Source organism: Equus quagga, chromosome 13 (assembly GCF_021613505.1).
Source record: "Equus quagga isolate Etosha38 chromosome 13, UCLA_HA_Equagga_1.0, whole genome shotgun sequence".
In the NCBI taxonomy this organism is placed as follows: Eukaryota; Metazoa; Chordata; class Mammalia; order Perissodactyla; family Equidae; genus Equus; species Equus quagga.
Window position 1 is genome coordinate 25782943 of NC_060279.1, and position 27113 is coordinate 25810055.

The window sequence follows — 27113 nt, forward strand, 5'->3', positions numbered from 1 at the left end:
GAGAGGCTGTGTCTGGAGAGGGGTGGGGCATCTGTGTTGTCTGGGAAGCACAGGGATGCATATCAATCACCCTGTTTGGCGGGTAGCACAGACACACTGCCCTTTTATCCCATGGCTATGCAGAGCTTTCCCGTCCAGGAAGTAGAACCCTTTACAACATAGATGGTGTTCTTATTACAGTAATAGCTAACATTTGTGAAATACTTAAGAATTTACAGAGCCCTCTAGGTTATTTGTTTTTATGTTGGGAGGAACCACATTGAGATGTGGTTTTGATCCTGGTGTTTGCATCTTCTAGCCACATCCTCCTAACTGACTCATCAACAAATGAGTGTAGAATTTCTCTCCTGGACCCAAGATGAAATGGGCCTACGACTCCCCCAAGCTAGAAACTCTCTGGCTTTTTACTGGTGATAACTTCTGATGTTGCCACCCTCCAAAGCATCAGGGATCTCTCTTGGTCGCACAGGGTTCTCTTCAGGAATATTTCTCTGTACACGCTCTCTCTCTCTCTACCCTATGGGTTGTTTAAATTGGACTTTTAATGTAGCAAGTTCAGGCTTTGGTGAACACCTCCAACTTAGGCAGGTCTGTTAATATGGCGTGTTTTTTTTTGTTGTTCATTTCATTTTGCCTTAGCTTAACCCGCTTATCAGGCAACTGTATGTTGTTAAAATATTTCACTTCTCATTTTCACCTTTGCATCAACTAACTTCACCAATCTACAAGTGTTGATCTTGGAGGAAGCAAAGTCCTTTTTATCCATCGTGACCAGGTCTCTCCCTTAGTATCAGGACAGGCTGTACCTCCAGCATTCTCCCCAGTGTCCTTTTGGATTTCCATTTGTAGATCACAAACCACCAGGCTTCTGGTGGGCACCCTGCCCTGCTGCTCTTTCTCTGTAACTTCCAAAGATCTTGTAGCCCATTTACTTTGAACAATCCCTCATTTTTTATGGTCCCACTTGTTCTTAGCAGTGTTTTATACTTGGCATGCATGCTCCTCATTGAGTTTACATACCAAATCTCTTATTCATATATCTACCTGTCCACAAGTAGGTAGCTGTTAATCAGCTTTTGCTTAATATCACCGTGAGCATTTCAACTTCTAGTTTTTATTGTGTTACTTCTCTGCATGGAAACTGCAAAAATTCATCTTCACTGCAGAGCCCCCAACACCATCCCTGGCACTTCTCCTGCTCCTACCTTCCACACTGGTTCCCGCCCTACTCACCAGCTGTTGAAGAGACGATAACAATGCTTCCGTTGCTCTGCTTCAGCATGGGCAAAGCAGCAACACTCAGGACCACATAACTGAGGAAGTTGACCTCCATGTTTTTGCGCACGAGGTGGATGTCATCACTAAATAGATTCATAGAATTGTTGGTGATGTGGTTCAGAATGAGCATATCTAGTCCCCCTGCAAGAGATGGCTGTGTTGAGAGAAATCATCTGGGGTTGATACTTCCCCCTCACTCTCCCCTTCCCCCTTCCAAAAGCCCCCTGGTGATCCATAGAGCAAAATCCGGAAGAGGACGGAGGAGAAGCAGCCTTACCCATGAGCTTTCCAGCTTTGGCAACAAATTGCTCTGCAAAAGTCATGTCCTCCATGGTGCCAGCAATGTAGTATGCTGAGGCTGCTCCAAGCTCCAGGCAGCGGGATACCACCTTCAGGGACACAGCGGCAATGGTGTCACTTTTGGCTGCAGACTTTTGGGGGCAGTCTCTGAAGTAATGGGAGTTTAAATGGGAGGTTGCTGACAGCCTTGTTTTGATAAGAAACGGTGGTAAGGGGGTGTGTGTGTGTGTGAGTGTGAGTTCAGTGAGTGTGTGTGTGTTTGTGTGTTGCTAAATGCAACCTGACACAATCTTTGTCCTCTGTCTGAAATACTTTCTGGAAGTATTTCGGGTAGGGTGTAAATGGACAAATGATCACTGTGCTCAATTTTAAGTCCGCAATTTGTGCTCATGCGTTTCTGTGAATGGATGTTTCTGAATGCATTATTGGCATGGAAGCTAGTTTCTACATGGGTAGCTCTAGATTTGTGAATGTATGTATATCCTTAGGTTTGTGAATCTGAGTATATCAGAGGGGCTGTGTCTGAGAGTCCGCATGGGTACAACAAGATGAATTCATGGGTAGGTATTGGAATTTGGTATCTGAGCACACATCTATATATCTGTGACTCCATGTGTAAATGTGTGTGAATAGGTATGTCTGTGAGATATATAGCTCAAGAACTTTGTGTCTATATATGTGTGCCTGGGAAAGAATACTTAAATGTGTATTTTTATATTCCTGTGGGTGTTTGAGCCTGTATGTATGTGTGTGTGTGTATGCATCTGTATATGGATGTGCCAGCTTCTGTGTGTTGGTATATATATGTGAATATATACAAGAATACATCTGGGCATGTGAGGGTACATGTGTCTGTGGGCACAGAACCCTTACCTTCTTTAGAGTTTCTTCTGACCTCGCTGTCACCACCACATGGGCTCCCATCTTCGCCAGATGATAAGCTATCTCTTCCCCGATCCCCTTGCTGGCCCCTGTGACAATCACTTTCTTTCCTTTGAGCATCTCTGGGGAACCCCAAAAGGAAGTGAGAAACATATGCGACTTGGCAGCAACATCCCTCCTCCCTCTCTGGATATGGGCAGCTTTATGTCAAAGTCTAAAGATTATGAGCCCAGATCAACTTATCTCAAAGTGCATAAATCAATGAATAAATAATTCAAGTCTTACATAAACATGCTCTGAAATGGGAATTTGGCTTAGTTGCTCAAAATTAAGACTTCCTCCTGTCCTTCCTAAAATCCTCCATGGACAGAGGTCTCAGCTAAAACACTGGATTTCCACACATTTCTGGACTCATCCAATTTTACTCAATTGGAATAAAATTCAAAAAGTCATCAAAACACATGAGCTCATAGAGATTCCAGGGATTTTCCTTCACTTCTAATTAGTTATCAGCTCCAGAGTCCTTTCTTGCCTCCCACTTATCAGTCTCTCCATGGAGCCCAATTATCTGGCTGAGTTGTAAATATTGGAATTACCCTCATGTCACAGAGGATCTGAAATTGCTTTACATTAAGAGTGCCAAGTAAAGCATGGACTACTTGGCAATCTTTTGGCTCCATGATTATCCCTCCCCACATCCCTATTATCTGTAGCCTGTGGTTGGAGGACACAGAAAGACAGTCACACCTCAGGGTCCCCTCTTGTTCAGCAATTTTGAGGATCAGGAAAGGTCCTCAGAAACACTCCAGCCATCCCCGTGTTTTTTTAAATCAATTCCTCCAAAATTAGACACAGTGGTCCTTACCTGGTCTGAATTCCTCATTCGCAGAATAGTAGTAGTAGGCCAAGAAGATCCCCAGAATGGGGAGGAGATATTTTTTCATAAAAGCCATCAGACAGGAACCTGGCCCGAGGAGCCCTGTAGGATACACAGAGAGAACCTACGGAGCTTTCTACAACTTCCTAGGCAGGCGGCAAGCTCTGAACCGTGACATCAGGGACGGGGGAGGCTGGAGTAGTCTCAGGCAGCACTAGCCAATTTCCCTGTCAGAGCAGCGATTGGCTTTGGGTAGGATCCCATTTGTCCCTGGCAGCCTGTGTGGTGGATTTCATAATGGACAATGTTTACTCCATTTCATTGAGCAAGAAGAGACTTCCAGATGGCCAAGCTCATGACGACAGGGCTGAATTCCTGAGCATCCCTACCCAGAGCCCATCTTCCTCTTAACACCATTTATACCAGGAATCAACGGCCTTTCAAAAGTGGTATGGCAAAGGCAGAGAGAAAGCGTGTGTGGGGCTTCTGGGGAAATGTGAGTAATAGCAAAGAGAGCTAAATTCAAGCCAAATCTTGCTCTCAGCCCCACCTCCCAGTTGAAAGCAATTAAAAATAACAGCACAAAACAGAAAAATAAGCTTAAGAAAAAATGCGCACATCTTGGGGGAAAAAACGCAAACAGGCCCTATAAGCCCCACACTCAAGTTCAATGAACAAGTATTAAGACATCAAAGGGGGATGCAAGCCAGCCAGAACCCAGATGGCGGGAAATCCAAGACCGGTTCAAGACTCTCAGGCAAGTGCAACGGAACGTACAGTTATTACTTTAACAGCAAAGAAAGAAGAAATAACGAGTGCCAAGAAAGAAAGAAAGAAAGAAAAAGGCACTAAGCTATTAAACTGGGTCTTGTAAATGCTATAGAGAAACAAGAAACATGGGGAGGATGCTGGGAAGAGAAGACCAGCAGCAGCAGAAGAAAGAACTTAGCCCCGCTGAAGCAAAACTAACCTGAAAGGCCACATTCAGCTAGAAATTGATCTAGTAACAATAAAAGGGCTGGGGTGGTGGTGGGGAACACCCAATAATTTAGAATTTATCATAGAAATAACCACCTTGGTATGTCTGTAGCAAGAATTCATTAAGGAACAATCCTTAATGAAAGAATTTAAGATATATTATTGTTAAGTTTGTCAACTGACAATCATCTAATCAAACAATAAAAATTATCCCATCACAGAGCAAATCTAGAATTCTGCAAGTTACCAATAGAGCCAAGAAAACCATTTAACTGTAATGATAGCAATGGGTACCAGTGCTTTGGAGGAGTAACATGGGTTGACGGTGGGGTTAGGGTATTCATACAAGATTAAGAGAAATCAAGTTATGACCCCAAGTACAGTATCTGGAAACACTCACTGAATTTTCACTTCAGAAGAAGGGAAAATAATTTAAGGCCCAGAGGAGATGAAATAATGTCAACAAAGGCCCACAGCTGTGAAGTTCACTTCCAGAAAACAATGGAGATTTGAGAACAGTTGAGGGCTAGATAAAGTTCAAGGCTCGTGGAGGATAAAATAGGAAAAAGATAAATAAAATTCAAGAGGAAAATTACATACTGTCAGAACTTCAAAATATATATGCACAATTTTATAAAGGACTTTATGCTACCAAGATATGTTACAGACTAGATTCAATTTTCATCTCTAGAGGGGAGGGAATTTAAGTTTTATTTTTTTAACACTATCCTATTAGCAGTAGAATTATAGGAAACAATGAAAAATTGCTTTCAAATATGACAATGCTGAAATGACAGAAAGATGGGCAGACTAGGGAAGTTTATTGTCTGACAAAAAAGAAAGAATTTTAAAGTGCACTACAGAAAACGTAAATTTAAAGAAAGCAAAAATAACAATGAGTAAGATAAACTTTAGGGTGAGAGAACATAAAACAAATGAATCAACTATTGCTGATTGTTGGCTGTTTTAAAAAACAAAGTCCAACCTTGTGCTGTCTCAAAAGGCACATTTAAACACAGACACACAAAACACAAACAGATTAATAATTAGATGACCTAACAGCTATCACGCTAGAAAATAAGGACAGAGAGAAAGTATCCAACAAAGTAATTTTCATGGAATTAGATGAAATAATTTTTAATCAATAAAATGCATTAATGAGAAATGAGGGCACTACGTAATGGTAGATGATACATTGTCTTAGCAGTTCTCAAAATTTCTGATCTCAGGATCCCTTTACAATCTTAAAACTTATTGAGGATCTCAAAGAATTTTTTCCTGTATGGGTTTTACCTATTGATATTGATGTACTAGAAATTAAGACTGAGAATTTTTTAAAACTCAAGAATACGTAAGCATACACGTATCATGCTCTGTATTACCACACATCCTGTAGCCTCTAGAAAACTCTTGAGAAAATGAGGGAGAAAAAAGGCAAATAATGTCTTAGTATGACTGTGAAAATTGACCTTTCAAACCCCCAAGAGGGTCTCAGGAACCCATGGGGACCACTCTTTCGCCACATTATGTAATCAACGCCCATCCACTGTTTGTCCATATTTGCATGCCTGGTTCTCTCATTAGCTTGTAAACGGCTGGAGGACATAGACTATATCTTTTTCATCTTTGCCTCTCCGCTTCTCCCTCCAGCTTTGCTTCAAAAAAGGCATTCAATGAACTTTTGCTGTTTTAGTGTTTCTGAGGTTCTGTGGCAATGAGAAAACTGCTGTCTTTCTGGAGCCTGATTTAACCCAGGGCGATCACTGGGATTCAGCATTCTGTCAGAACCTAACAACCCCACTCCCTAATCCTCTTCTACTGGGTCTCAACAAATTAAAAAAAAAAAAAAAAGACAAAAGGAAATATGACTGTTTCACCTAGCATTTGTTTTGCATCAAATTTTTATCAATCAAGTCAAGTTCCTTTGACTGCCATTGCAACGAAGCTAGCTGTTAACCTCACTCCTTCATTGTAAGGCGTTGACCGCCTACATCTTAGAGCAGGCTTTCAGTGAAATACCTAAACATGACCTGGCAGTTTTCAAAAAAATCCACAAAGAGTGTGTTCCTCTCAACTGGAGGGGCACGTCAGAGTCTAGCCAGGAACTCTCTCTGATTTGATCATTCCCACCTGAATGAATGGGGTCCAGAAAAAAACGACAAGGTGAGAAGAGCACAGGGCTTGAATGAGAAAGGGACTATGAGGGATGGGCCAGATCTGGGAGGACAAATAGGAGATGGCAAGAATGTGCGGAGGAGCAGCCAAAGGGAATTTCCATGCATTTGGCTTGGAACGTGGGCTGTGAAAGGAGCACCTGTCATTTCTGAGGCGGCAGCAGCTGTAGAGCTTTTCAGGACTGTTTAGGAGCTCTGCTAAGAAAGTGGCCTCTTACTTTTGAAAACTAATCCTGCCAGTGGAACAGCGGGCAGACCTCAGAGTAGAGGGTGGGTGAACGCTCTCTATTAGGAGGTTCTGCCTTTCCCAGGAAAATAACACCAACATTTGAGACAGGAAAGGATCTGAGCTTAATATTAGAATATTAGAATTCTAGAATATTAGAATGCATAACATTCTCCCTTTCCCTTCACCCCTCCCATCCTGTCCCCACCCCAGGCCAGTTCTTTAGGTCTGACTTTTTTGGAATTCGGAAGTCTGTGCCTTGGCTGCCAAAATCTGTTCTCAGCTATGGAAACAACTATCATTTTAGATAATAACATGGACTCCTTCTCCCTTGCCCACTCCTCCTTTTCTTCTCCCTCCCCTGGGGAAGAAGTTCTCATTTGTCAATCCTTCTGCACCACCCTGCTCCTAAGGGACAGAAGTACTCATATTTTCCAACTAATGGAACCTCAGATGTGGGAAAAGGAACTAGAGGTGGGATAAACTGCACTGTGTGTGTTGTCTGGTCCCGACCTGTCATGTGCAGTCTGTGGCAGGGGACTGGTGGAGCAGTCCACCTGGAATCTATTTGCCTGAGAGCCAAGTGCCTCTTGGGAAAGAGTGAGTGAGTGTCCTAGTGAGGCCCAGAGCTTGGCCTGATGGCCTGTCAGTAGGGAGAGGGGTGGAGACTGTTCTAAACGTGTCGTATTTGCGGTTTTTCAAGTTTTTCCTCTGGTCTGGCTCCCGTGGACTTGCATCTGAGCATGGAGGAGCTGCGGGCCACACAATGACTGAAAAAGATACTCCCTGGAAAGTTTGGTGAAACCTTGGTGGCACAAGGGAGCAATGGGATTCATTGTTTCTCTGAACTGCAACAATTCACTGTTTATCTGAAATTCAGATTTAACTGGGTGTCCTCTGTTTTATCTGCAATCCGAGAAGTGGCACGAGCTTTGGGAACACTGGGAAACTGTGCCTTAGTTGTGGACTAAACATTCTTGACCGTGGCTGCTGATAGGAGAGGCAAGACCACTTCATCTATCTTCACCACAATGGTACTCACCCTGATTTTGATTTATAGATTGGTTATGGATTATTTACGTCGACATGCCTTATGAATGAAAAAACAAAGTGCTTTCCAAGCCCTAGAAGACGACAGAAGTGGAAATAAATGAAATGTATGAAGTGTTACCCGTACTTTGATGGAAGTCTCTGGTAGGGGTGTAAAGAAGGAAAGTAGAAAATTAAAAAAAGGCTTCAGAGGCAGGTTAACCTTGATCCATATTGAAATGAGAGCAGGAATGCGCCAGGTAAATGAGGAAGTTTAAGAGAGAGCACTGAGTTGGGTTCCAGGAGCCTGATGGGGAGAGAAGAGGGTTGGTTTGTGGAACACTCCATGCGGAGGAAGCCATGTGAGAAAACAGAAGGAAGTCTGAAAGAGAATGGCACATTTGGGAAACTGCAAACAATTCCATGTGGCAGGATCACTGAACTTTAAGGGGTGGGCTTATACGGTGAGAAATCAGCTTGGAGAAGTAAGCAGGAACCACGTCTTTGAGGGCCTTAAATATCTACTACTGGAATCTGTAGTTCTGAGCATTTACTTCCGGTCATGAAGCCTCTGCACCCTGTGGTCTCTTCATCGCTGTCTCAGAACTCTGCCTGTTCACTGGCCTTTTGTATTCCCCCATGGCCTTATGCTGCAAATTCTGGATCCCCTGCACTCCTCAGGCTCGTCAATCCAGCCCTTCTCCCTCCATCAGCACTTCACTCTCCCTGGATGCCATGCTGGGTATCGCCTGGTCCTCTGGAGGCTGCTGCCTATTGGAGCTATGCCCAGTGATATTACTGGGCTCTCCTATACTCAGCCAGATTTTTCTATCTTGCTTTCTACTTTTTGACTCTGTTTACACTTACCGGATTTCGCAGGACCCCTTGACACTCTTGCCTCTCTTCGCTGCCCTAGAAACTCTTCTTCCCTTGGATTCTGTCCATTTATAATCTCTGGGCTTTCTTCCTACTTCTTTGATTGCTTCTTCACAGTGTTCTTTATAGACTTCTCTTCCCTTTCAGGTTCCTTGGATGTTGGAGTTGGCCTTGATTCTGTCCTCATTCTTTCCTTCTCTCTCTACCTTCTCTGGGTGATTTCTCTCACTCTTATGGCTTCAGTTACTATCTTTATGTCGATGAGTCTTAAAAATCTCTATCTCCCGTGCAGCACTGTCTCCTAAGCTTCAGGTAGTATAACCACCTGTTTACTCAACCTCTCCTTTTGATTGCCTCCTAAAGGCCTCAAACTTGACATGTAGAAATTTACCTGATTTTTCTTTTTAACAGCTTATTTGAAATATAGTTTATATACTGGAAAATTATCTCACGGTAAGTATACAATTCAGTGATTGTTAATACATTTGCTGCATTGGGAAGCCATCAGCACAATCCAATTTTAGAACATCTCCATCAGCCCAAAAAGATCCCTCCTACTCATGTATAATTACTCTCTATTCCCATCCCAGCCCCACATAACCAATAATCTACTTTCTGTCTTTTATTTTAGTGGAATCACATAATATGTGATCTTTCGTATCTGGTTTCTTTGACGTTAGCATGTTTTTGAGGTTCATCCATATTGTAGCATATATCAGTTCTTTGTTCCTTTTTATTGCCAAATCATATTCCATTATATAGCTATGCCACATTTTGTTTATCCATTCACAAATTCACAGACGTGTGGAATTTTCCACTTTTTGGCTATCATGAGTAGTGCTGTTATGAACATTGATGTGAAAGTCTTTGTGTAGACATATTTTTATTTTTCTTGGGTATATACCCAGAGTGGCATTGCTGGGTTGCATGGTAAATTCATATTTAGCTTTTTAAGAAACTGCTAAACTGTTCTCCAAAGACTTTGTTATTTTTATTCACCATCTCCTCGATCTCTCTTTCAGTCAATGGCTTCATCATCCATCCAATTTATACTCTAGAACCTTGGAAGTCCTTCTTCACTCCACTCTCCATATCCCCATATTCCATTACTCACTAAGTCCGGTCAATTCTACTTCCTACATATCTCTAGAACCATCTCTCAGTCTTTACTCTCACTAGATTATCCTAACTCAGGCCACTGCTATTTTCTGTTTTAGTAACCTCCTCACTCTTCTCTCTGAATATCTCACCTTCTCCAATCTATTTATTCTTTTAAAAAAGGGTTGTGAAACATTTGATATGCACAAAAGAATATATGAAGCCATAAATAACTTATAAGGCATAATAATAAAGTGAAAGCCTTATGGGCCTGCCATCCACCTTAAGACTTGACCATTGCCAACACTGTGGAAGAGCCCTGTGGGCTCTAATCCATCCAATTCTTCTTCAGTGGCTCCCTATTATTCTTAGGATAAAGTCCAAACTCACTATTTTAGCTTTACAGGTTCTTCGTAAGTTTTGAGATCCTTTCCCAGGAACCTCTCACCACCCCCACCCCCGCTCCTTCTTATCCTTCAGGTTCCACCCTTCAAAGTCACCCTCCTTTGGCCCATGTAAGGTGGCCCCTAACACTGGGCATTTCTCTTATCATAGCTCCTACCACTTTTTATTCAAAGTTGCTAATTTGTCTGTTTTTCCCATTTCACCCAGCTCTGGGAGGGCAGAGGCCTGGTCTCTCTTGCCAGTGTATCTCCAGTTCTTAGCATGGTGCTTGGCACACGTAGGTGCTCAGAAAGCATTTTTTTGAGTGTTTAATTGAAATTGATTCCTATACATCCAGATAAAGATGTCAGTAGGTATTTGGAGCCCAGGAGAAAGGTCTAGGCTAGAGATATGGATTCGGGAGAATTACATCATGCAAGTTAAGATTGAAACCGTAGGAGTAGGTGAGACCACCTATGAAACCACAGGAATAGATGAGAGGGTGAAGGCTATGAGGGGAATATTACACTAACATTTATGGTTCAGGGAGAAGAGGAGAGCCAGTGAAGAAGAACAAAGAGAAGCAGGGAGCAGGAGGACCTGAGAGAGCAGGGAACTGGAGTGTGTGTGGGGGTCTCAATGAGATGCGAGAGGTCACAGCTTTGAAGCTTCTGAGAGGTCAAGGAGGATGAGAAGTGAAAGAATACATTGGGCCTGGAGTATAGGACTCCTTGGAGACGTATGTCAAAGAGTTCTTCAGGAGCTACAGGTGGAATGCTCTGGGTTGAAGAGTGAAGGTCAACGAGGAAATACCATGTTAGTGTGAGCACAGGCGGGTGCTTGTGAGGAGCATGAGACGTATGCAGATCCAAAGGAAGGTTTTGATTTTTAGGATGGCAATGAGTTAAGCTTTCATTCAAATATTTTTGAGCATTTTCTCCATGCCAGACACTGTGCTAGGCTGAGCGTGTTTTCAGCTTTTGGAAAGACCCGATAGAGTCCACAGACAGGATCATTGGAGGGGCATGATTTTTGGGGTCTATGATACAGCACATGGCTCTGGAAAAGGAAAATCGAGAAAGTAAAGGGAGAGTGGATATTGAACCCTTGTTTTCTGCTTCCAAATTCAGTGAGCTTTTTAGCCTAATGTGTTTCCTTCCTTTGATTTTTGGGAGGCAGATGGATGTCGCTTCGCCATCCATCCCCCTCTCTTGGGGGAGGATGAGGAAGAAGAAGGCAGGGAGTAGAACCCCTTAAGGTCTCCTTTTCCTCAGGCTTGACCTTCATATGTACGTCTCATCCTCATTTCTGCCTCTTCCTGCTCCCTCCTGATCTTTATATATTCACACCTGTAAGGCAAGGAAGTCTTTCCCAGGTTGGCTGAATTTTCCATTTTCTGTCTGATGGGAGGGCTCATAAAGTGTGAGGGCTTTGAAAAAGCCGGGGAAAATGTCCTAATAGGGAAGGGGAGGAGGATTTCCTGGCTTAGGATGCTGAGTTTTAACAGGGTTCTGCCAGCAGAGGGAGCCCCAGGGCCGGGAGAGAAAGCTCAGACTGCAGGGGTTTAAAATCACAGGGAGGAGATCATCTCTGACAATGTTGTCAGCAGTCTAGAGGGATTTATGGGTTAAGTCAAGACAAAGGAGGTCAAAAGAAGGAGGAAGACAAACTCAGAATACATTGTCATATACACAGAATTCGTTACACACCCACAAAACACAAACACACACCCCCCCCCCCTCACCCCTCTCTACCCACACACACAATTTCTGCTCTTAGTTCAGTGGTTCCTAAAGCTTGCTGTGCCACTGAATCATCTGGGGAAACTAAGGGCAGATTCCTAGGTCCCATGAAGGCCTGTTGAAGCAGAACCATTAAGGGTGGGACCCAGGAATCTGTATTTTCACAAAACTCTCCAGGCGATTCTGAAGTAATGGACAGGCTGGCAAACTGCTCTGGGTAATTAGGTAAAGACCTTAACTATAGCTTGTTTGACACTTAAGTTAGTGGCTGCAGGCATCAACATGTTGACTGGTAAATAGAATGCAATCTCTGGGAGATTGTTATGACTGAGCCATATTTTCCTTTTTTTAAGATAATTTTTATATTTATGAATATAATAGATGAGGAAGGTTTACAAAGTCACATGGCATCAAAAGGCTTATTAAGAATAATAGCAATCCTTGTTCCTCCCTTCCCCACACCCTAGTCCCACTCAGAGGCAATGACTTTTTTAAATCTCATTTTTTCCTTTGCGAATCAACTCCATATTTTTAAACAATATGCTTTTACTGCTATTTCTTGATTTTGCAATTTTAGAAATTATTTATTGATTTCCTCCTAAGGAATGCTAGGGCTTCACTTTTTTTTAAAACGCACTCAGATACTCATTCCTGTCCTTCTATATTCTTTTTTTTAAAGATTTAATTTTTTTCCTTTTTCTCCCCAAAGCCCCCCAGTACATAGTTCTATATTCTTCGTTGTGGGTCCTTCTAGTTGTGGCTTGTGGGACGCCGCCTCAGTGTGGTTCGATGAGCAGTGCCATGTCCGCCCCCAGGATTCGAACCGACGAAACACTCGGCCGCCTGCAGCGGAGCGTGTGAACTTAACCACTCAGCCACGGGGCCAGCCCCTCCTTCTAGATTCTTAATACTATTCTGTCACAATTTTTAATTAACTCAACAGTCAGTGTTCATATTATTATGACTAATTGTTTTCAGCTCAGCAACGTAATGTACTATGATTGCATTTCTTTTCCTCTATTCTTCCTTTCCCTCTGGGAGTTAATAATCACCTCATTTTTGTTTGTGTGCTTACTCAGCCATCCGTGTTCTCCAAATCCTCTGACAAGAGCTATAAAACTCAAATAAATCAGTCAAATTAATTGGATAATCCATCTATTTTCTTCCTTGGAGACATCCCCCCTCCTCCGGGAGCTGCTACTCCTCCTGTTCCAGTCTGGACTAGGTCCTTGATAGGCTGTCTTCTGGCGCATCTCTTTGCCATCCACCTGGGAACGCAACTTTTCTCTTTCTTGGTTGACTTCCTCCTGAATGGCCGGGAACTTTTTTTGAGACCTCAGATGCACAAGTGCTATTTCATATTTAACGTCTTTCCATTGGCTCTAATCCTTCAGGGCCTGGCCCCATAAACCCCGTTGTGGCAGCTCTGCCTGCTTGTTCTCACTTACCCTGAATCCTGGGTAAGGATTTCTAGAATGGAGATTATTTTCTCTCGAAATTGGAAGGCTTTGCTGTATTGCCTTTCAGTTTCTAGCTTCCAGTGCTGATTCCGAGAAGTCCAGTTGCTGATCAGGAATCTTGATACCCGATCCTTGGTTTGTGAATGGTTTTTCCTCTCTCCAGAACTTTTGGGATCCTTTTATTCCTGGGGATCTAACATTTCCAATGGTGTACTTTCGGGAGAGTGTTTTTTTCATTCATTGTGTTGGGGTACCCACTGGGTCTTTTCAATATGGAAATTCAAATCTTTCATTACAGGAAATTTTGGGAGAAATTATCTTTTTGGTTGATGTATTCCCCTCCATTTTCTCTGTGTTCTCTTTTTGGAATACTTATTAGAAGATGCCGGAGCTCGTAGATGGATGCTGTAAGTTTCTTATCTTTTTTGTCCTATTTTTCATCTCTTTCCCTTTTTGTCCTACTTTCTGGGAGATTCTGTCAATTTTATTTTCCAGTGTTTCACTTTAATTTTTAAATTTATAGCTGTATTTCTATTTTAAAAAGCTCTTTTTCTTTTCTATTACTTCTTAAAAACGTTGGTTTCCTAAACTTCATTTGTGGATGAACTGTCTTTCCTTTGCTCTGGGGGGATATTGATGTTGCTGTGGCTGTTGTTTATGGTTTCTTCTGCTCTCTGGATTACCTCTGTTGGGGTGTCCTTCTTTAATATCAGAGGCTTTCTTCCCATGCCTGGTGGTCCTCAGAGTCCATTCCTTGGCTATTGGAAGCTTTGAGTGTGAGAGCAGGGCTTGTCAATTGTTGGACTCTACTATAAGATAATCCAGAGGGCGCTTGGCAGTTTCATTGCGGGGTGGGGGTGGGGGGTTCCCAAATACCAGTGTCTGTAGTAGTTTTTTCTTTGGTTGAGTACCTTCTACAAGAAATTCTTCTGCCTGGTGTGAGCTGGAGGAGGGTGAATGGAGAGGGGTATATGCCAGGCTGTTTGTGTCCTGGGAGCCTAGCCAGTATAAGGGGCTGGGGAATCTCATCTTTCAGTATGGAGTCTTTCCCTAATCACTCTGTTTCTAGCTCCATGCCTAATTCCACCTTCTGCTGTGCCTGGTGTCCCTGAGCCTGGTGCCTCTTTGGCCAGTTTCTTCAGAAAGTAAACTTTCCTTCTGCAGTTGGAGGGTAAGAGAGGGGCTCTGGAGGGTCTCATCCTATTTTTGCCCCATTTTTCCCTCTGTGTTCGGAGATCCCTGAGATTCTCTGGGCTCTGTGGCTTCTTGTCAGCTTCCCATCACAGGCACTTGGGCTTCTGCATTCTCCAGTTTGCTAAGTGACTTATCACTCATCCATCCACTTATCATCTTCCAAAAGGGTGTTGGCATCTCTCATCTGCTGTTTCTCTGTTCTGGTTCCTTTTGTCCTTGTGGTTTATTGCATGTAAATTCTTCTGTGGTAATCAGTGCATTTTGTAAGGAAGCAGAAATTCATATGTTTGTTCAACTGCATGTTTAACCCTAGATAGCTCTTTTAAATAGGCTGCCTGGCTTGAAACGAGGGGAAGCTTACAATAAGGACATCTTCTATTTCCCGCCAAGTTACCCAAGAGTCAAGAGCATGGGAACGAGATTTTTTATTAAATCATTTTAATGGAAGGAAAGTAGGGGGCATATTTTATTTGTTCACATATCCATTTTTCAAACACTTATTGAGCACTAAAATATGCTCATATAAAAGATGAACAATACAGTCATGCACCACATAGTGATGTTTCAGTATGTGATGGTGGCCCCATAAGATTGGTACCATATAGCTTAGGTGTGTAGCAGGCTATACCATCTAGGTTTGTGTGAGTACACTCTGTGTTGTTTGCACAACAATGAAACTGCCTAGGACGCATTTTTCAGAATGCATTCCCGTTGTTAAGCTACACATGATTGTATTTGGTGTCTTCCTTCAAGGACATTGTAGTTAAGGTGGGCAAGTAAATCCAAGCTCATAATATACTCTGATAGGGGTGTGGATAGGGTGCTACAGGAGTACAGAGTAGGGCATCCAAATCAGACCAGGGCAGTGAGAAAGGCTTCCGGAAGGAGGTGGCCTTGGAGCCTAGTTTTGAAGGATAAGTATGAATTATGGAGGTGAAGAAGCTGAGGGAAGGGCATTCCAAGCAGAGGGAACTGCCTGTGTTCAGGCAGGAAGTCTAGAAATAGCATGGTATGTCAGAGAAACCCCAAGTAGATTGAAATGGTTGGAGCAAGGGTCCATGTTGGGGAGTGGCCTGAGTAGAAGTGTAGTGGTCACTGAACTATAAATATCCATATTAGTCCAGAGTGTGATCCTGGGCCTCCTAATGAGAGATGCAGAAATAATAATATCTTATTCCCTCTGTGAATTTGAGCAAATTAGAAAAAAATGTTATTTGTAAAATGAGGATACTAGGAGATTATATAAAGAGATGAGATATGTAAAATGCTGGATCAACGGTAGGAATGTAAAATATTCTAATTCTTTTGTGATAAACCTGCCTTAAATCCTTCTACTCTCTCTAGTCCCCTAACAGTTATAAAACAGATTTTAGAAAAGCTTAACTATTAGGAAAATCTTTTCCCTCTTTCCATTTCTTCCAGGCAAGGATTACTTGAGCATCTTTAACTAGATATTTTATTTAATCAGCAGATACAGTGTTTATGATTTCTTGGACGTCTGGGCTACCTTTCTGTAAAGTTGGGGTAGTTTCTTGAAAGGCCCTTGGGTGGGACCAGGAGAAGTGAGTTTGTCTCCCCTCCACCATTGACACATATGTGACCCTGGGCAAGGCCCTTCCCCTGTCTTGGCTTCAATTCCCTCACCTGGCAAACAAGAGGAATTAAATTAGATTACTTTTAAGATTTGTTCCAGCTCAGAAATTGGATGCGGGGAGCTTTTAGCTGTACTGAAATCAGTATAAAGAGCAAGCTAGGATTTTTGGATTTTATTTTCATTTCATGCTAAAGAGGGAAAGGCAATTCCTTTCAAATCTTGGCAAGCAAGCAGATGCGAGATTCTTCCATCTCTCCTTTACCTCTCCCGCCCTCCTTTCAGCTTCTGACTATGATTTACTCACACAAACCCCAAAGAGAAATACTGGTACTAAAAACAACCACCGCAAGTGTGTCCCTCTGAATTGTTAAGCTCTGTTGGAAAAGTTGGGGGAGCAGAACTCTTAAAAGCCAACTGTTATGAAAACTCATCATCATCATCTATGGACGCTGTCCCAAGCATGAGTCTAGCTATTTTAATCCCTCCAAGAGGGTCAGTAAACTGCAAGCTTCTGGATGATACTGTCTACTGATGGCAAGTGGGGGTTTGGGTAAATGGTGGGGGGTGGGGAATGGCATTTCCTGTTCCTGTCAGAGTTTCTCTAACGGACCTGAAACAAGCACCTTTGAATTCTCCCTGAACAGACCGTTTTAAGTCTCAGAAGGTCAGTATCCTAAGCAGCCAGGCTGGTCTGGGATTAAGGACTAGATGAACAGCGCTTGAAGAATTTTCATTGACAAATTTAGGCCTCCCTTGGTCCATTGAACAAGACATCTTGAGATAAAATAAACCTTCCTTAAAGCTCCAGATCTCAAGATTAATAATATTAAACTAGCTGATGGTTGGATGCAAAATGCAGATCAGCACTCTTAGCAATTCCCAAGATACAGCGTAGCATTTGTACAATGTCATCACTTTAAAGCCCATTTTTAAAAATGCTCACGACCTGCAACCTTTGTATGATTTCAAAAGAGCAAGCAGACATTTTTCAAACAATTTTTGAAACTCTTTTGTTCCAACTTAACTTTCTGTCCCAAAATGATCAGAATGCTCTCAGTGCCAGTAACAGACGTCTGGTTCCATCTGTGTCTTATCCTATCTTCCCTCCTACACATTTCAAAGCTCATCAGGCAGTTCTTTTTGTTTTTTTGACCAGCATTTGACATTGAAAGCTCTCTTCTGCCCAGCCCTCCAGTTTATTCCAATAGGTGCATTATTTCAATAGCGGTTTTTTGAGGACCTACTATGTTCTAGGCCCTGGCACAAATGGTGATGCTATTATATATAATATGATTTTAAAAAGTCTTACCTTGGGGTTTCAACCAAATTTGACTCCTTTTTATTGATCTCGTTTTCCCTTTTGCTTCTTTTCTCCCTCTCCTTCCTCTTCTGCCTTCCCTTCTGTTTCATTTCACTCTTCCTCTGCGGTTTCCCACTCTTTGGGGAGGGGCAGGATTTCCTGCTCAGAAGTTAGTTGGTTTCTGGGAGGAGTCAGAAGACCTGATTGGAGCCTGGAACCAGCTGGTCTGCCACCTGATACAAGAAGGTGAAACCCAGGCCAAGGAAGAGGGCCCTTATGCTAGGCCGGAGCTTGCAGCCAGGAGGTGCCGGGAGAGGAGCACCAAAGGGAAGCCAGAGTGGGCCAGTCGTGGGAGGCAGGCATCAGGGCTCCCCGAAGGACAGAGGACCCTTGAAACAGTTGGAATGCTTTGGAAGTGGTCCTGGTTGCCCTGGAGACTTATCCATTACTATTGTTAGCTCTAAACTTGCCAGAGGCACACCAGGCAGAGCCCCTGTCCCACCCTTAGCAGGCGCTCACTCTCAGATTCCTGGCTTTGCCTCAAAGGAACGTACTGAAACAAAACCTGGGGTTGGGCAGATTTTTCTTCCCCACCAGGAGAGACTCTAGCAGCTGAATGTACTCTGTGAGGCCTGAGTGTCTACACATTTCTCAGTTGTAAACTCCTTAGAGAATCACCTATGTGACTTATAAACCATTATGGTGATCATATCAGCAGGAGCATGGAGTGGATGGTAGAGGGGAGACAGGAGCCTGCAATAGGATCCAGATGGGGTAGGGACTCCATAAGTAGGGACAGTAATTCCAGCCGGATTCATACCAATTAATGGAGGGTCACACCCCAATTCAGAGGTTTTCATTCTTTTGGACTAAGACGTAGACAACAGTGTGTCAACAAAAGTTCACTATCTTCATCCATTTATGTATTCATTCTTTAACAAGTATTGAATGAGCATCTATTCCATGTCAGGCCCTGGGCTAAGAGCTGGGGATAGAGTTGTGAGTCAAACTAGACATGGCCCTGCCCTGATGGAGAGAATAATTGACATGGTTGCACACTGGTCTCTCTGAGATCTGGGAAGGAAATTTAGAGGAAGGACTAGAATTGTTGGGTGTTAATGTCTCCCTTGGAGCAGCCTCAGGGGACAGATTTTGCATAGTCATCTTTTGGTTTCTTAGGAAAAGTGAGACATTGGTTCTTTCAACAGCCCTTCTGATTGCAATATCTACAAGTATTCTTGTCTATAGGCTCCCAATTCCTAGAGGATGGAAGACTTTTGAGGCTTATTTTTTCTTTCAGGAGCCAGTTGTTTTATCTAGAGAACCATAAGTTCTGTTGATTTCTAGCTCATTTACTTTCTAAGGCTCTCTGAAAATGTCTAGCCACATATTGGATATTTTTAATATCCAGTTTGGGATTTCAATTAATTTTTTTTTCTCATTAAATCCCCTAATTCATATTTGAGCCCACTGAAAGAAAAAAAAAGAAACAACAAAACAGACAAGTCTCCCTTGCTTCAACTGTTGGGTCTACTCCAGTATCCTCTTTGAAAGTTTCCTGAAATGTTTTCATCTTTATTTAGTTTATAATTTTGAATCTTTGTCCAACGTACCTTTAAAAGAAAGCCTTCTGGAATTGTCTTTTTGTACTGTATTTCCTATTTTTTCTTGCCTTAAGAAGGCACTTAAAAATTTTTTTATACAGCTGAGTTATTTAAATTTTTCCTTTCTTACCCTGCTGCTTTCAAATATTTTTCTCCAGTTAAAGGACTAATAATTAACCGAACTAGTTGGTACAGATCTGTAGTCTAGACCAAGTGCCTAATAAAATCCTGAATTATGTAACAAATTTCTACCTGGCTTCCTGGGGTTTAGGAAAATCTTTAATTATGACCCTTAATATGGATCCAGACCAGAGTTGAAATTTAACTTCTTTAGGGCTGCCTTCTGGTTTAGTAATTTTACAATGTGATTGCTTTTTTTCCAGGGAAAACTTGGGAGAAAGGGTGGCTCATATAGAAGGTCAGGCAAACATGAGTGGAAAGAGAGAGAAACGAAATGAGAGTGGGTTTCAGAAAGGTTATATTGGAGTTAGAATTTTCTCTTTTAGGTCTCAGTATACTAATTAAAGAAGCTAACTATTGACTCGTTAGATTTCTGGGGTTTCTCTTAAAAATATTAATTTATTCTGGGGTTCCTCTTAAATGAACTAGTTTATTAAGTTTGACATGTCAAAAGTTCTCCATGATGGCCATTGTTATTCCAACTCAAAATTTTTGCTCTTTGCCAGAGTAAGTGCAAGGGATAAGATTATGGTACAACTTAATATGGGAAGCAAGAGTTCTTCCAAGAGGAGGCTGCACTTTAGACATAGAAGAATCCAAGAGAGACAAGAGAGACCACTTAGAAAGAGTGTGTGCCTGTGAATGGTATCTTGGGATTTCTTTCTAAGCAAAGGTTAGGAACGGGCCATGCAATCAATGACCTGACAATCTTTGACACCAGAATACAGACTAAAAGTGACCTTCATTCACACGTTGACAAGACAGAGAGTGCTCTAATGAGAGTTTTGTAGGGGACTCAAAGCTAACTTTGACCAATTGCCTTTGCCTGAATTGGTCACCAGTCTAAGGAACCTCCAACTGATATCCCTTAGGACCAGTTTGGATTGGATTTGCCACTATTTGGACCATTCCATATGGAACACCCCCTTAATCATATATCAGAAATAAGGCATTCCAGAACAAAACAAAAACACATAAGATAAGACTTTATAATATAGACAAACAAAAGCAAAAGCAAAGTAAGCAGCAGGGGAATAAGCAGTTTAATGGCAAAAATAGTTATCAGACGGTATACTTCCAAAACAAAGGGTCTAATGAACTATATAAGACCTATGTCTAATTACTCAATGGTACACCTCCCAACCAAAATGCCTAATGACCTTATGCAAAGACCTAGTTACAACTACTTACCAGAATATACCTCAGTAAACTAAAATTTCTACAAGACCTGAGGTCTAATGGTTTTTATACAAAGGCCTGTTTGGTTACAAATCATAGAAGCAGTGAGAAGTCAATGAATCTAGTCAAATTCAGGTTATTTTTGAGACTGACTTACCTGGCAGCAGATATGAAGGACAAATGGAATTTGGGCACAAGGAGCCCAGTAGGAGCACTTGTTGGTTTTGGGAAGCAGGCAGTTCACGTAAGCGTACTTTCCCAGACGTAAGTGGGCTGACATCATCTATAGAAGCATGTTTGTTTGTTGATTGGCTGGCACTCTGAAATATGTTTATGGAGTGAGTCAGTTCCTGGTTGACTGACCATCAGAAGTGAGAGGCTATCACTGATTAGTTGGCTTACAAAAGTGTGTTAATGGAGGCAAGTTGTCATTGATTGAGCCAATGGGTTTAAAATTGGTTCTGGATACCAAGATTAGAAAACAGTCAAACTTGTCCTAAGCATATGGAAAGTTTTTAATATTCTCACAGGTGGCACCTACTGTTTGTTTTCACTAGAACGTAGCACGAGTTGGTATCTGATGTAGTGCAAAATTATATATTTATTTATGTTAATAGGTCAGACTCTTGTGGTGTTTTGTAAAGAGCAGGGTAACTAATAAGTGTTTTACTATGAAAAAATTTGAGAATCATTAGGTTCAACCTCTAGGTTAAGGCATTTTCTAAAAGGCAAAAGCATTAGTTAGATACAGTTAATCAGGAAAGGATTTATTTTTGGAATTAAATTCATTACTTGTAATAGTCATCCAGCAAGAAGGAAAATATTTGTCAATGTGCTGAGAAAAAGAACAAAGAAGCATTGGAAACATAGAGAAGGGGAGGTGGGTTCCAGAGAAGTAGGCTGGAATGGGAAATATCTCTCCTATTTGGTGGTTGTACTAAACAGAATCCTAGCATCTTATAATTGGATGGGACCTCAGAAATGATAAGATTAGCCTCTCTCCAAGTTCAGAAATCTCCTCTCCAGTTTATACCATCCTTGGCTGGTGATTTCCAACCTCTGCTTACAGGCTTTTAGTAATGGGGAGCTTACTATACATCACAAGGCAACCCATTATGCTTTGAATTACTCTGATTTCTTAATCACTAAGATCTGCTTCCTGTACTCCTACTTGCTAGTCCTCATTTTGCATTTTCAAGCCACATAAAATGACTATTTTATTGGACTTTATTGGACCAGTACAGCAGCCCTTCAAATATTTGGAGACAATAGTTACGTGACGCTATTGTATCTTCTGTTCTCTAGTGATCCATTTGATTGTTCTGTATGTGACAGGGTTTCTGGACTTTTATCTGCCCCAGTCACTCTGATCTAGGCAAGTTTTTGTTTGTCAAGATCTCTCTTGAAATATAACAAGAGCTATCATTGGCTGAAAGCTTACTATCTGCCAGGTACTGCTCTAAGCACTTAACATGGATTATCTCCTTTCATCTGCAAAATCATCCCATGAGGAAGGAACTATTTTGTAGATGAGGAATGAACTCAAGTAACTTGAGGCAGAGAGTTTATAAGTAACCTGTCCAAGGTCTTAGAGCTAGCGGCAGAATGCAAACCCAAGCAAATCCAGGCGGTCTGACTTAACTTCTTTGGTTTTCCACCTGCCAGACTGCAAAGGAAAACAAAACTACCTCCTCTTCCCTTTTTCTGTACATTCCATGTCTACTAATGAGGGGTTAGTTTGTTTTAGCAGCCCTGTCACAAGCTCTTGTTGACTTATATTGAGCCTGTAATCCGTGAAAATGCCTAGGTCTTTTTCACACTATCTTCTTCTAGAATAGGCCTTTGTAATTCTGTGGTCATGCAACTGGTGTTTTGGACCTCAGTTCTTTACTGTATCTTCTTCCCTATTCAGTTTCAATCGGTCAGCTTCAGTCATGGTTCCAGCCTATTGAGTGGTTTTGAATCCTGACTCGACAATCTCAGCTCTGCATCACCAACAGAACTGGTAAGTACACCTTCTGTCGCTTCTCCTAGGTTGCTGATAAAATTGCCAAACAGGATAGGGCCAAGGACCACTTCTGTCCCAGTGTTGGGAGAGGGACTCAGCATGTTTGATCACAACTAGGCATAGTCTTGCGAGACTACCTCAAAATCTTGATTCTGAAACTATTAAGCAAACCCCTTTCCCTTACTTTCCTTTATCCTGGGGTTTCTTAACCTCAGTTCTACTGACATTTTAGACTGGAGAATTCTTTGTTGTGGACAGCTGTCCTGCATGCTATGAGATGTTTAATAGCATCCCTGGCTTCTACTCACTAGATGCAAGCAGTGGTACCTCTCCTCCCTCCTAGATAACCAGAAATGTCTCCAGACATTTTCAAATGTCTCCTGGGGAGACAAAATTGCTCCCTCTCTTATTGAGAACCACTGCTCTAACTTCATAAATGGATGAATTGAGCAATCAAGCACTCATTAAAAACCTACTGTTTGTCTAGGACTTGATAATTTCTGTGAACACTCAAGGGGAAGACATGGTCCTTGAGAAGATTATACTCTGTCCCTGGAGGAAGTGGACTCAGTTCTGTGACAACCAGTCTTTTCTCCTTCTAAGCTAAAGCTTCTTACTATAATTCAGGTTCATGAGGAGGAAACTGGGTAGAGCTAGATATCCATTTAGGGGTTCTTGGGAGCTTGCATCCCTCTTTTCCTACCAGATTCCTAGCTTTTTTGCTTTCTTTCTCTCCTTCCTTCCTTCCTTTCTCTCTCTCTCCCCCCCCCCCCCCCATCTCTCTCTTCCTCTCGCTCTCTCTCTCCCTCTCCCTAGAATACTGCTCTGTAAAACAACTGGAGAAAAGGTCCATTACTGAGTGATCCAGTATGAGACCCAGACTGGAGGACCTGTAAGAATTCAGAGAAATGAGAAGATCAGAGAAGATTTCAATAGCTTGAGCTTGGACTTGACTGAGTTGGGTAGTTTGAACATATATAGGTATGAGACATAACTTTGAAAATAAAAGTATATAGGCATTACCTACATATTTAGGCAAATATGTAAAAAAGACATTTTTTTGTAGATAGGCAAACCGAAAAATAGACATTACCTTCTAAACCAAAAATTGGAGTATATGATTTGATATATAGCTTGACAATAAGCAGACTATTTGAAATCATATCTCTCTTGGAGAATTTGAGGTATATGTTTTCAGAAGGCGTGGAGAATGTGGGTGGGAGGACATTCAGGTGGCAAAAGTAATGTGAACAAAGATGCAAAAGACCAAAAGGGAATAGGAGGTACCAGGGCCCAAGCTGGGCAGCCTGAGAAATCAGGTGAGAAGCTGGAATGGGAGCTGATCACGAACATACTGAAAAATCTGGCACGGGAGTTTGGTCTCTGACGTTTCTCGAGTGGAGGAGCAGAAGGGTGAAACGTATTGAAGGAAGAACAGTCTAGCAGAGGAACCATTTGGGGAGAAAGTGCTAAAAGGTGCAGGAGGAGGTTTGAGCTGTCGGGAGCTGGACAAGGTCATGGCCAAATGGGTGGAGGAATATGACTAGAATAGGAGAGGCATTTTGGAAGAGTAAGATTGGATGAATTCTTAAGAAGGTTTTTGGACATTTAAGTTGAGGCTATGTCTTAATAAAGGGCCGAATTTCCCATTTTTGGAAACTGGGAGAACAATGGTGCCACTGACATCCTTTTCCTCCTTTTACGATGTCGCTTTTCTCTTAATCTCACCCCATTCGGACGCTCTTCTGTTTGGAGTGAGGATAGATATCAGGGAGAGATGGCATTTGATCAGGGCCAGGAATGCTGGATAGGATTTGAGCCGACAGAAATAAAATGAAGGAGGGTGTGTGTGTGGGAAGGGAGTGGTGGTGGACACAGTCTGATCAGAGGCAATGGCACCGACCATTGGTATGTTTGGCAAAAATGCACAGTCATTAATGACAAGAGTGAAATGTCTGTATCTGGTTAGGGCAGGAGACATATAAAATCACAAGGAGAGTGGCATTGGGTCCGTGACCCTAACTACCTCTCTAGGAGCCATTGTTTAAAATTTCCTTTGCTGAGCCCTGTAGAGCCACTGAATTAGTTATTACCACAGAGCAAGCTCTGCCTCTGGAGGAAGAGGTCTGTGACAACCAGTCTTTTCTCCCTCTAACCTAGAGCTTCTTACTATGATTTGAGTTCATGGGGGAAGAAGCTGCGTAGAGTTAGACATCAATTAGGTGTTCCTGGGAGCTTGCCTTCCCTCTTCCTACCGGCTAGCTAGTTTTCCCTTTTGCTTTCTTCCTTTTCTTTTTCTTTCTTTCTCCTTCTTTCGCTAAAATACAGTTAGGAAGAAAGGGGTCCCAGCCATAGGGGCCTCTGCTACACAGGTGTGAGATGGCAAATGGGTGTTCTGCCCTAGAATTACTCATTATCTCCCATTCACATACTGTAGCTCAGAAGTTGATATATCTTCTGATCTTAAAAATGCTAAGTCTGGTGGGACTTAAAAAAAAAAAAATTCTCTCTTCCTACCCCTAACATGAAACAAAAATAAATCCTGAAGAGACTTATAAGCATGTCATATGAATATCTGAGTCCCCAGCAGTGAAGTAAGTGTTGCCTGACCTTCAGGAAGCTGCTCTCTCCACAGTGCTCAAGTAAGACCCCCTTCACCAGCATGCCCACCCTCCCTGCTGCCCACTCCAGGGCACCATGCCTGAATCAGATACTGAGATACAGTATAAAACGTTTTTTATTTCAAAATGCAAAATGGTGGTCATTGTAATAATAATAATAATAACAATAATAATATTAATATAAAAAGCATTCCCCTCCCTCTGCCCCAGTGCAAAATGGTAGATGCACTCAGATAGCTTAAAGATACATAGTTTTGGACATATCTTTCTGTAGTGTCTCACAGCAGCAAAACTCAACCCCAAACTCCTTTCGTGGATCTGTGTGGTAGTTCAGTTCTAGAAGTCAGTGGCTTCTCAGAAGGAAGTCCAAACAGCACAGGACTCCTGCTGTCTCCCACTTGAGCCTGACCTGCGCTCGCTTGCCCTCTCTCTCTGTCTCTGTCCCTAGCTCAGTCTCTCTCTCCCCCTCCCTCTGCTGGTCTCCCCGGGTTCTTAGGAGCCATGCTGCCGGTTGCGGAGGATGGCCTCCTGCTGCTTGCCTTTCTCCAGCAGGGCTTGTGTCTGGAGGGCCTTTCGCTCACGGGCGGCCTGCAGCTCGGCCACAGCTGCCTCCTCCTCCCGCAGGCGGCTGGAGGCCGTGAAGGGGCTGCACACAGTCTCCACCAGGCCTAGCACCACACCGAAGAAAGCCAGGACGCTGCCCAGCACGTACAGCTTTAACAGCTTCCGGTTGGGCTTCTGGGCCATCATCTCCTTGGCCAGAGGAATCAGCTCCTGGACCGTTTCCATCTCGGTTCTGGGCTCTCTAGGCTGTCCGGGGCGGGAGTGACCTGCAGGAGGAGCGGAGCAGGAAAGGGGGACGTTTAGCCACTGAAGGACAGCTCCAGCTTTCCCGAACACCCCTCACTCAGCTGTCTTGGGGGTGCCCCCGCGCGCCCCCGTGCCCGCGCCGCCCGGCTCACCTTCGTGCTTCGGCGCGAGCAGGAGGCAGCGCGAGCTGGGGGCGGCGGCGCAGCGGCGGTCGGCGCGTCCGTCGGTCGGGCCAGGCTCTGCGTTCTCCTCCTCGGCAGCCGCGGCTCTTCCAGATGGAGACTCCGCAGCTGGCAGCTTGTCAGCGTCCCGGGGCCGCTTATATCTTTTCTACGAGACCCGCCTCCTGGGTTCCCTTGGCTGGGGCCAGGGCAGCCCCGGCCAAAGAAAGGAGGAAGAGCAAGGGGGAGGAGGGGGAGGAGGGGGAGGCGGCCACGAGCAGTGCACGCCCGGGCTGTGTGAGCTCAGGGTCCCGGGACGGGGAGATCGCTGCGGGGGCGGGGCGGCAGAGAGCAGGCCTGGACGGCGAGGTCCCACTCCGGGTGCTCGCAAGGGTCAGGACCCGGAGCCCGGAGAAGTATCCGTCTACATTTCCGACATGACTCTGAGTGGTGTGGGTGGGCACACAGCTCCCCTCGTCCAGGACACCCGAGAAGGACCCCTGATGAGGACATCTGGGGGTTCTACCTAACTGAAAAATCTTTAGTTTTTATTCAGATGGGTTGTCATCTTCCCACATGTATGAGGTTCGGAGGGGAGAAGGCGAGGGGGAGGGATCTGGGTAAGCAACAGAACAGGTCTCCAGGCTCTGCATAATACTGTGCTTACTGTTTCTTTCCGGCCTGACTGGTTTTATTCACTGGTGCTTGCATTGCTAGGGTCACTTGATAGATAACGATTCTTTGAAGGTGCCCTTCTGTGCACAGAGATGTGGGTATGTGTGTGTGTGTGATGTCAGTCTCTGTGCCTGCAGGTGTATGTATATGCACTTCTGCATACCAGGGAACTGCCATTAAATCCAAATTGTCTCCGCTCGCATCTGAGAAGTGAAGTTGGGGGCTGGGGGAAGGGGAGGATGGAAGGGGGGCTGTTAGTAAAACTTGCTGGTTTGGAATGCAAATATTTCATGCTCTCCTCCATAATTGTTTGCCGCTTCCCTGGATCTGTGGGTGCCAGCTCAGCTTTATCATAGAAACAGTTGAGAGTTTAAGGCAGAAGGGTGAGAGTTGACAGTTTGTGTAAGAAGCTAAAGAGTGGAGGGTGCTCTTGGAAGCGTGAGGAGAGTAGGATTGATTGTGACTGGGATTAAACATCATCCC

General features: G+C 43.3%; 2 protein-coding genes across 3 annotated transcripts in view; both read right to left on the minus strand.

The window, feature by feature from the left end:
* The window catches only part of HSD11B1 (hydroxysteroid 11-beta dehydrogenase 1), a 44513-nt gene extending 27019 nt beyond the window's left edge, over nucleotides 1-17494 (minus strand). Inside the window, exons 1-5 of one of the 2 annotated variants that reach the window (XM_046683814.1) lie at nucleotides 17402-17494; nucleotides 3326-3439; nucleotides 2452-2582; nucleotides 1556-1667; nucleotides 1234-1419 (exon numbers count right to left, since the gene is read on the minus strand). In XM_046683814.1, the coding sequence (XP_046539770.1) occupies nucleotides 1234-1419; nucleotides 1556-1667; nucleotides 2452-2582; nucleotides 3326-3413 (517 nt within the window). In that variant the 5' untranslated portion in view covers nucleotides 3414-3439; nucleotides 17402-17494. Of the gene's footprint in view, nucleotides 1-1233; nucleotides 1420-1555; nucleotides 1668-2451; nucleotides 2583-3325; nucleotides 3462-17401 lie in introns of both variants that reach the window. The other variant, XM_046683813.1, reaches the window with a different exon arrangement.
* A 7588-nt stretch (nucleotides 17495-25082) lies between these two features.
* G0S2 (G0/G1 switch 2) lies at nucleotides 25083-26155 on the minus strand. The gene is made up of 2 exons (XM_046683815.1): nucleotides 25947-26155; nucleotides 25083-25814 (listed from the first exon to the last, which is right to left on the minus strand). The coding sequence occupies exon 2, from the start codon at nucleotides 25771-25773 to the stop codon at nucleotides 25477-25479; it is 297 nt and encodes a 98-aa protein (XP_046539771.1). The 5' UTR covers nucleotides 25774-25814; nucleotides 25947-26155; the 3' UTR covers nucleotides 25083-25476.
* Nucleotides 26156-27113: the final 958 nt, after the last annotated feature.

What these genes read in the sequence shown, in the direction of transcription:
- G0S2 (XM_046683815.1), bottom strand. Translation starts at nt 25,773, where the DNA reads ATGGAAACGGTCCAGGAGCTGATTCCTCTGGCCAAGGAGATGATGGCC.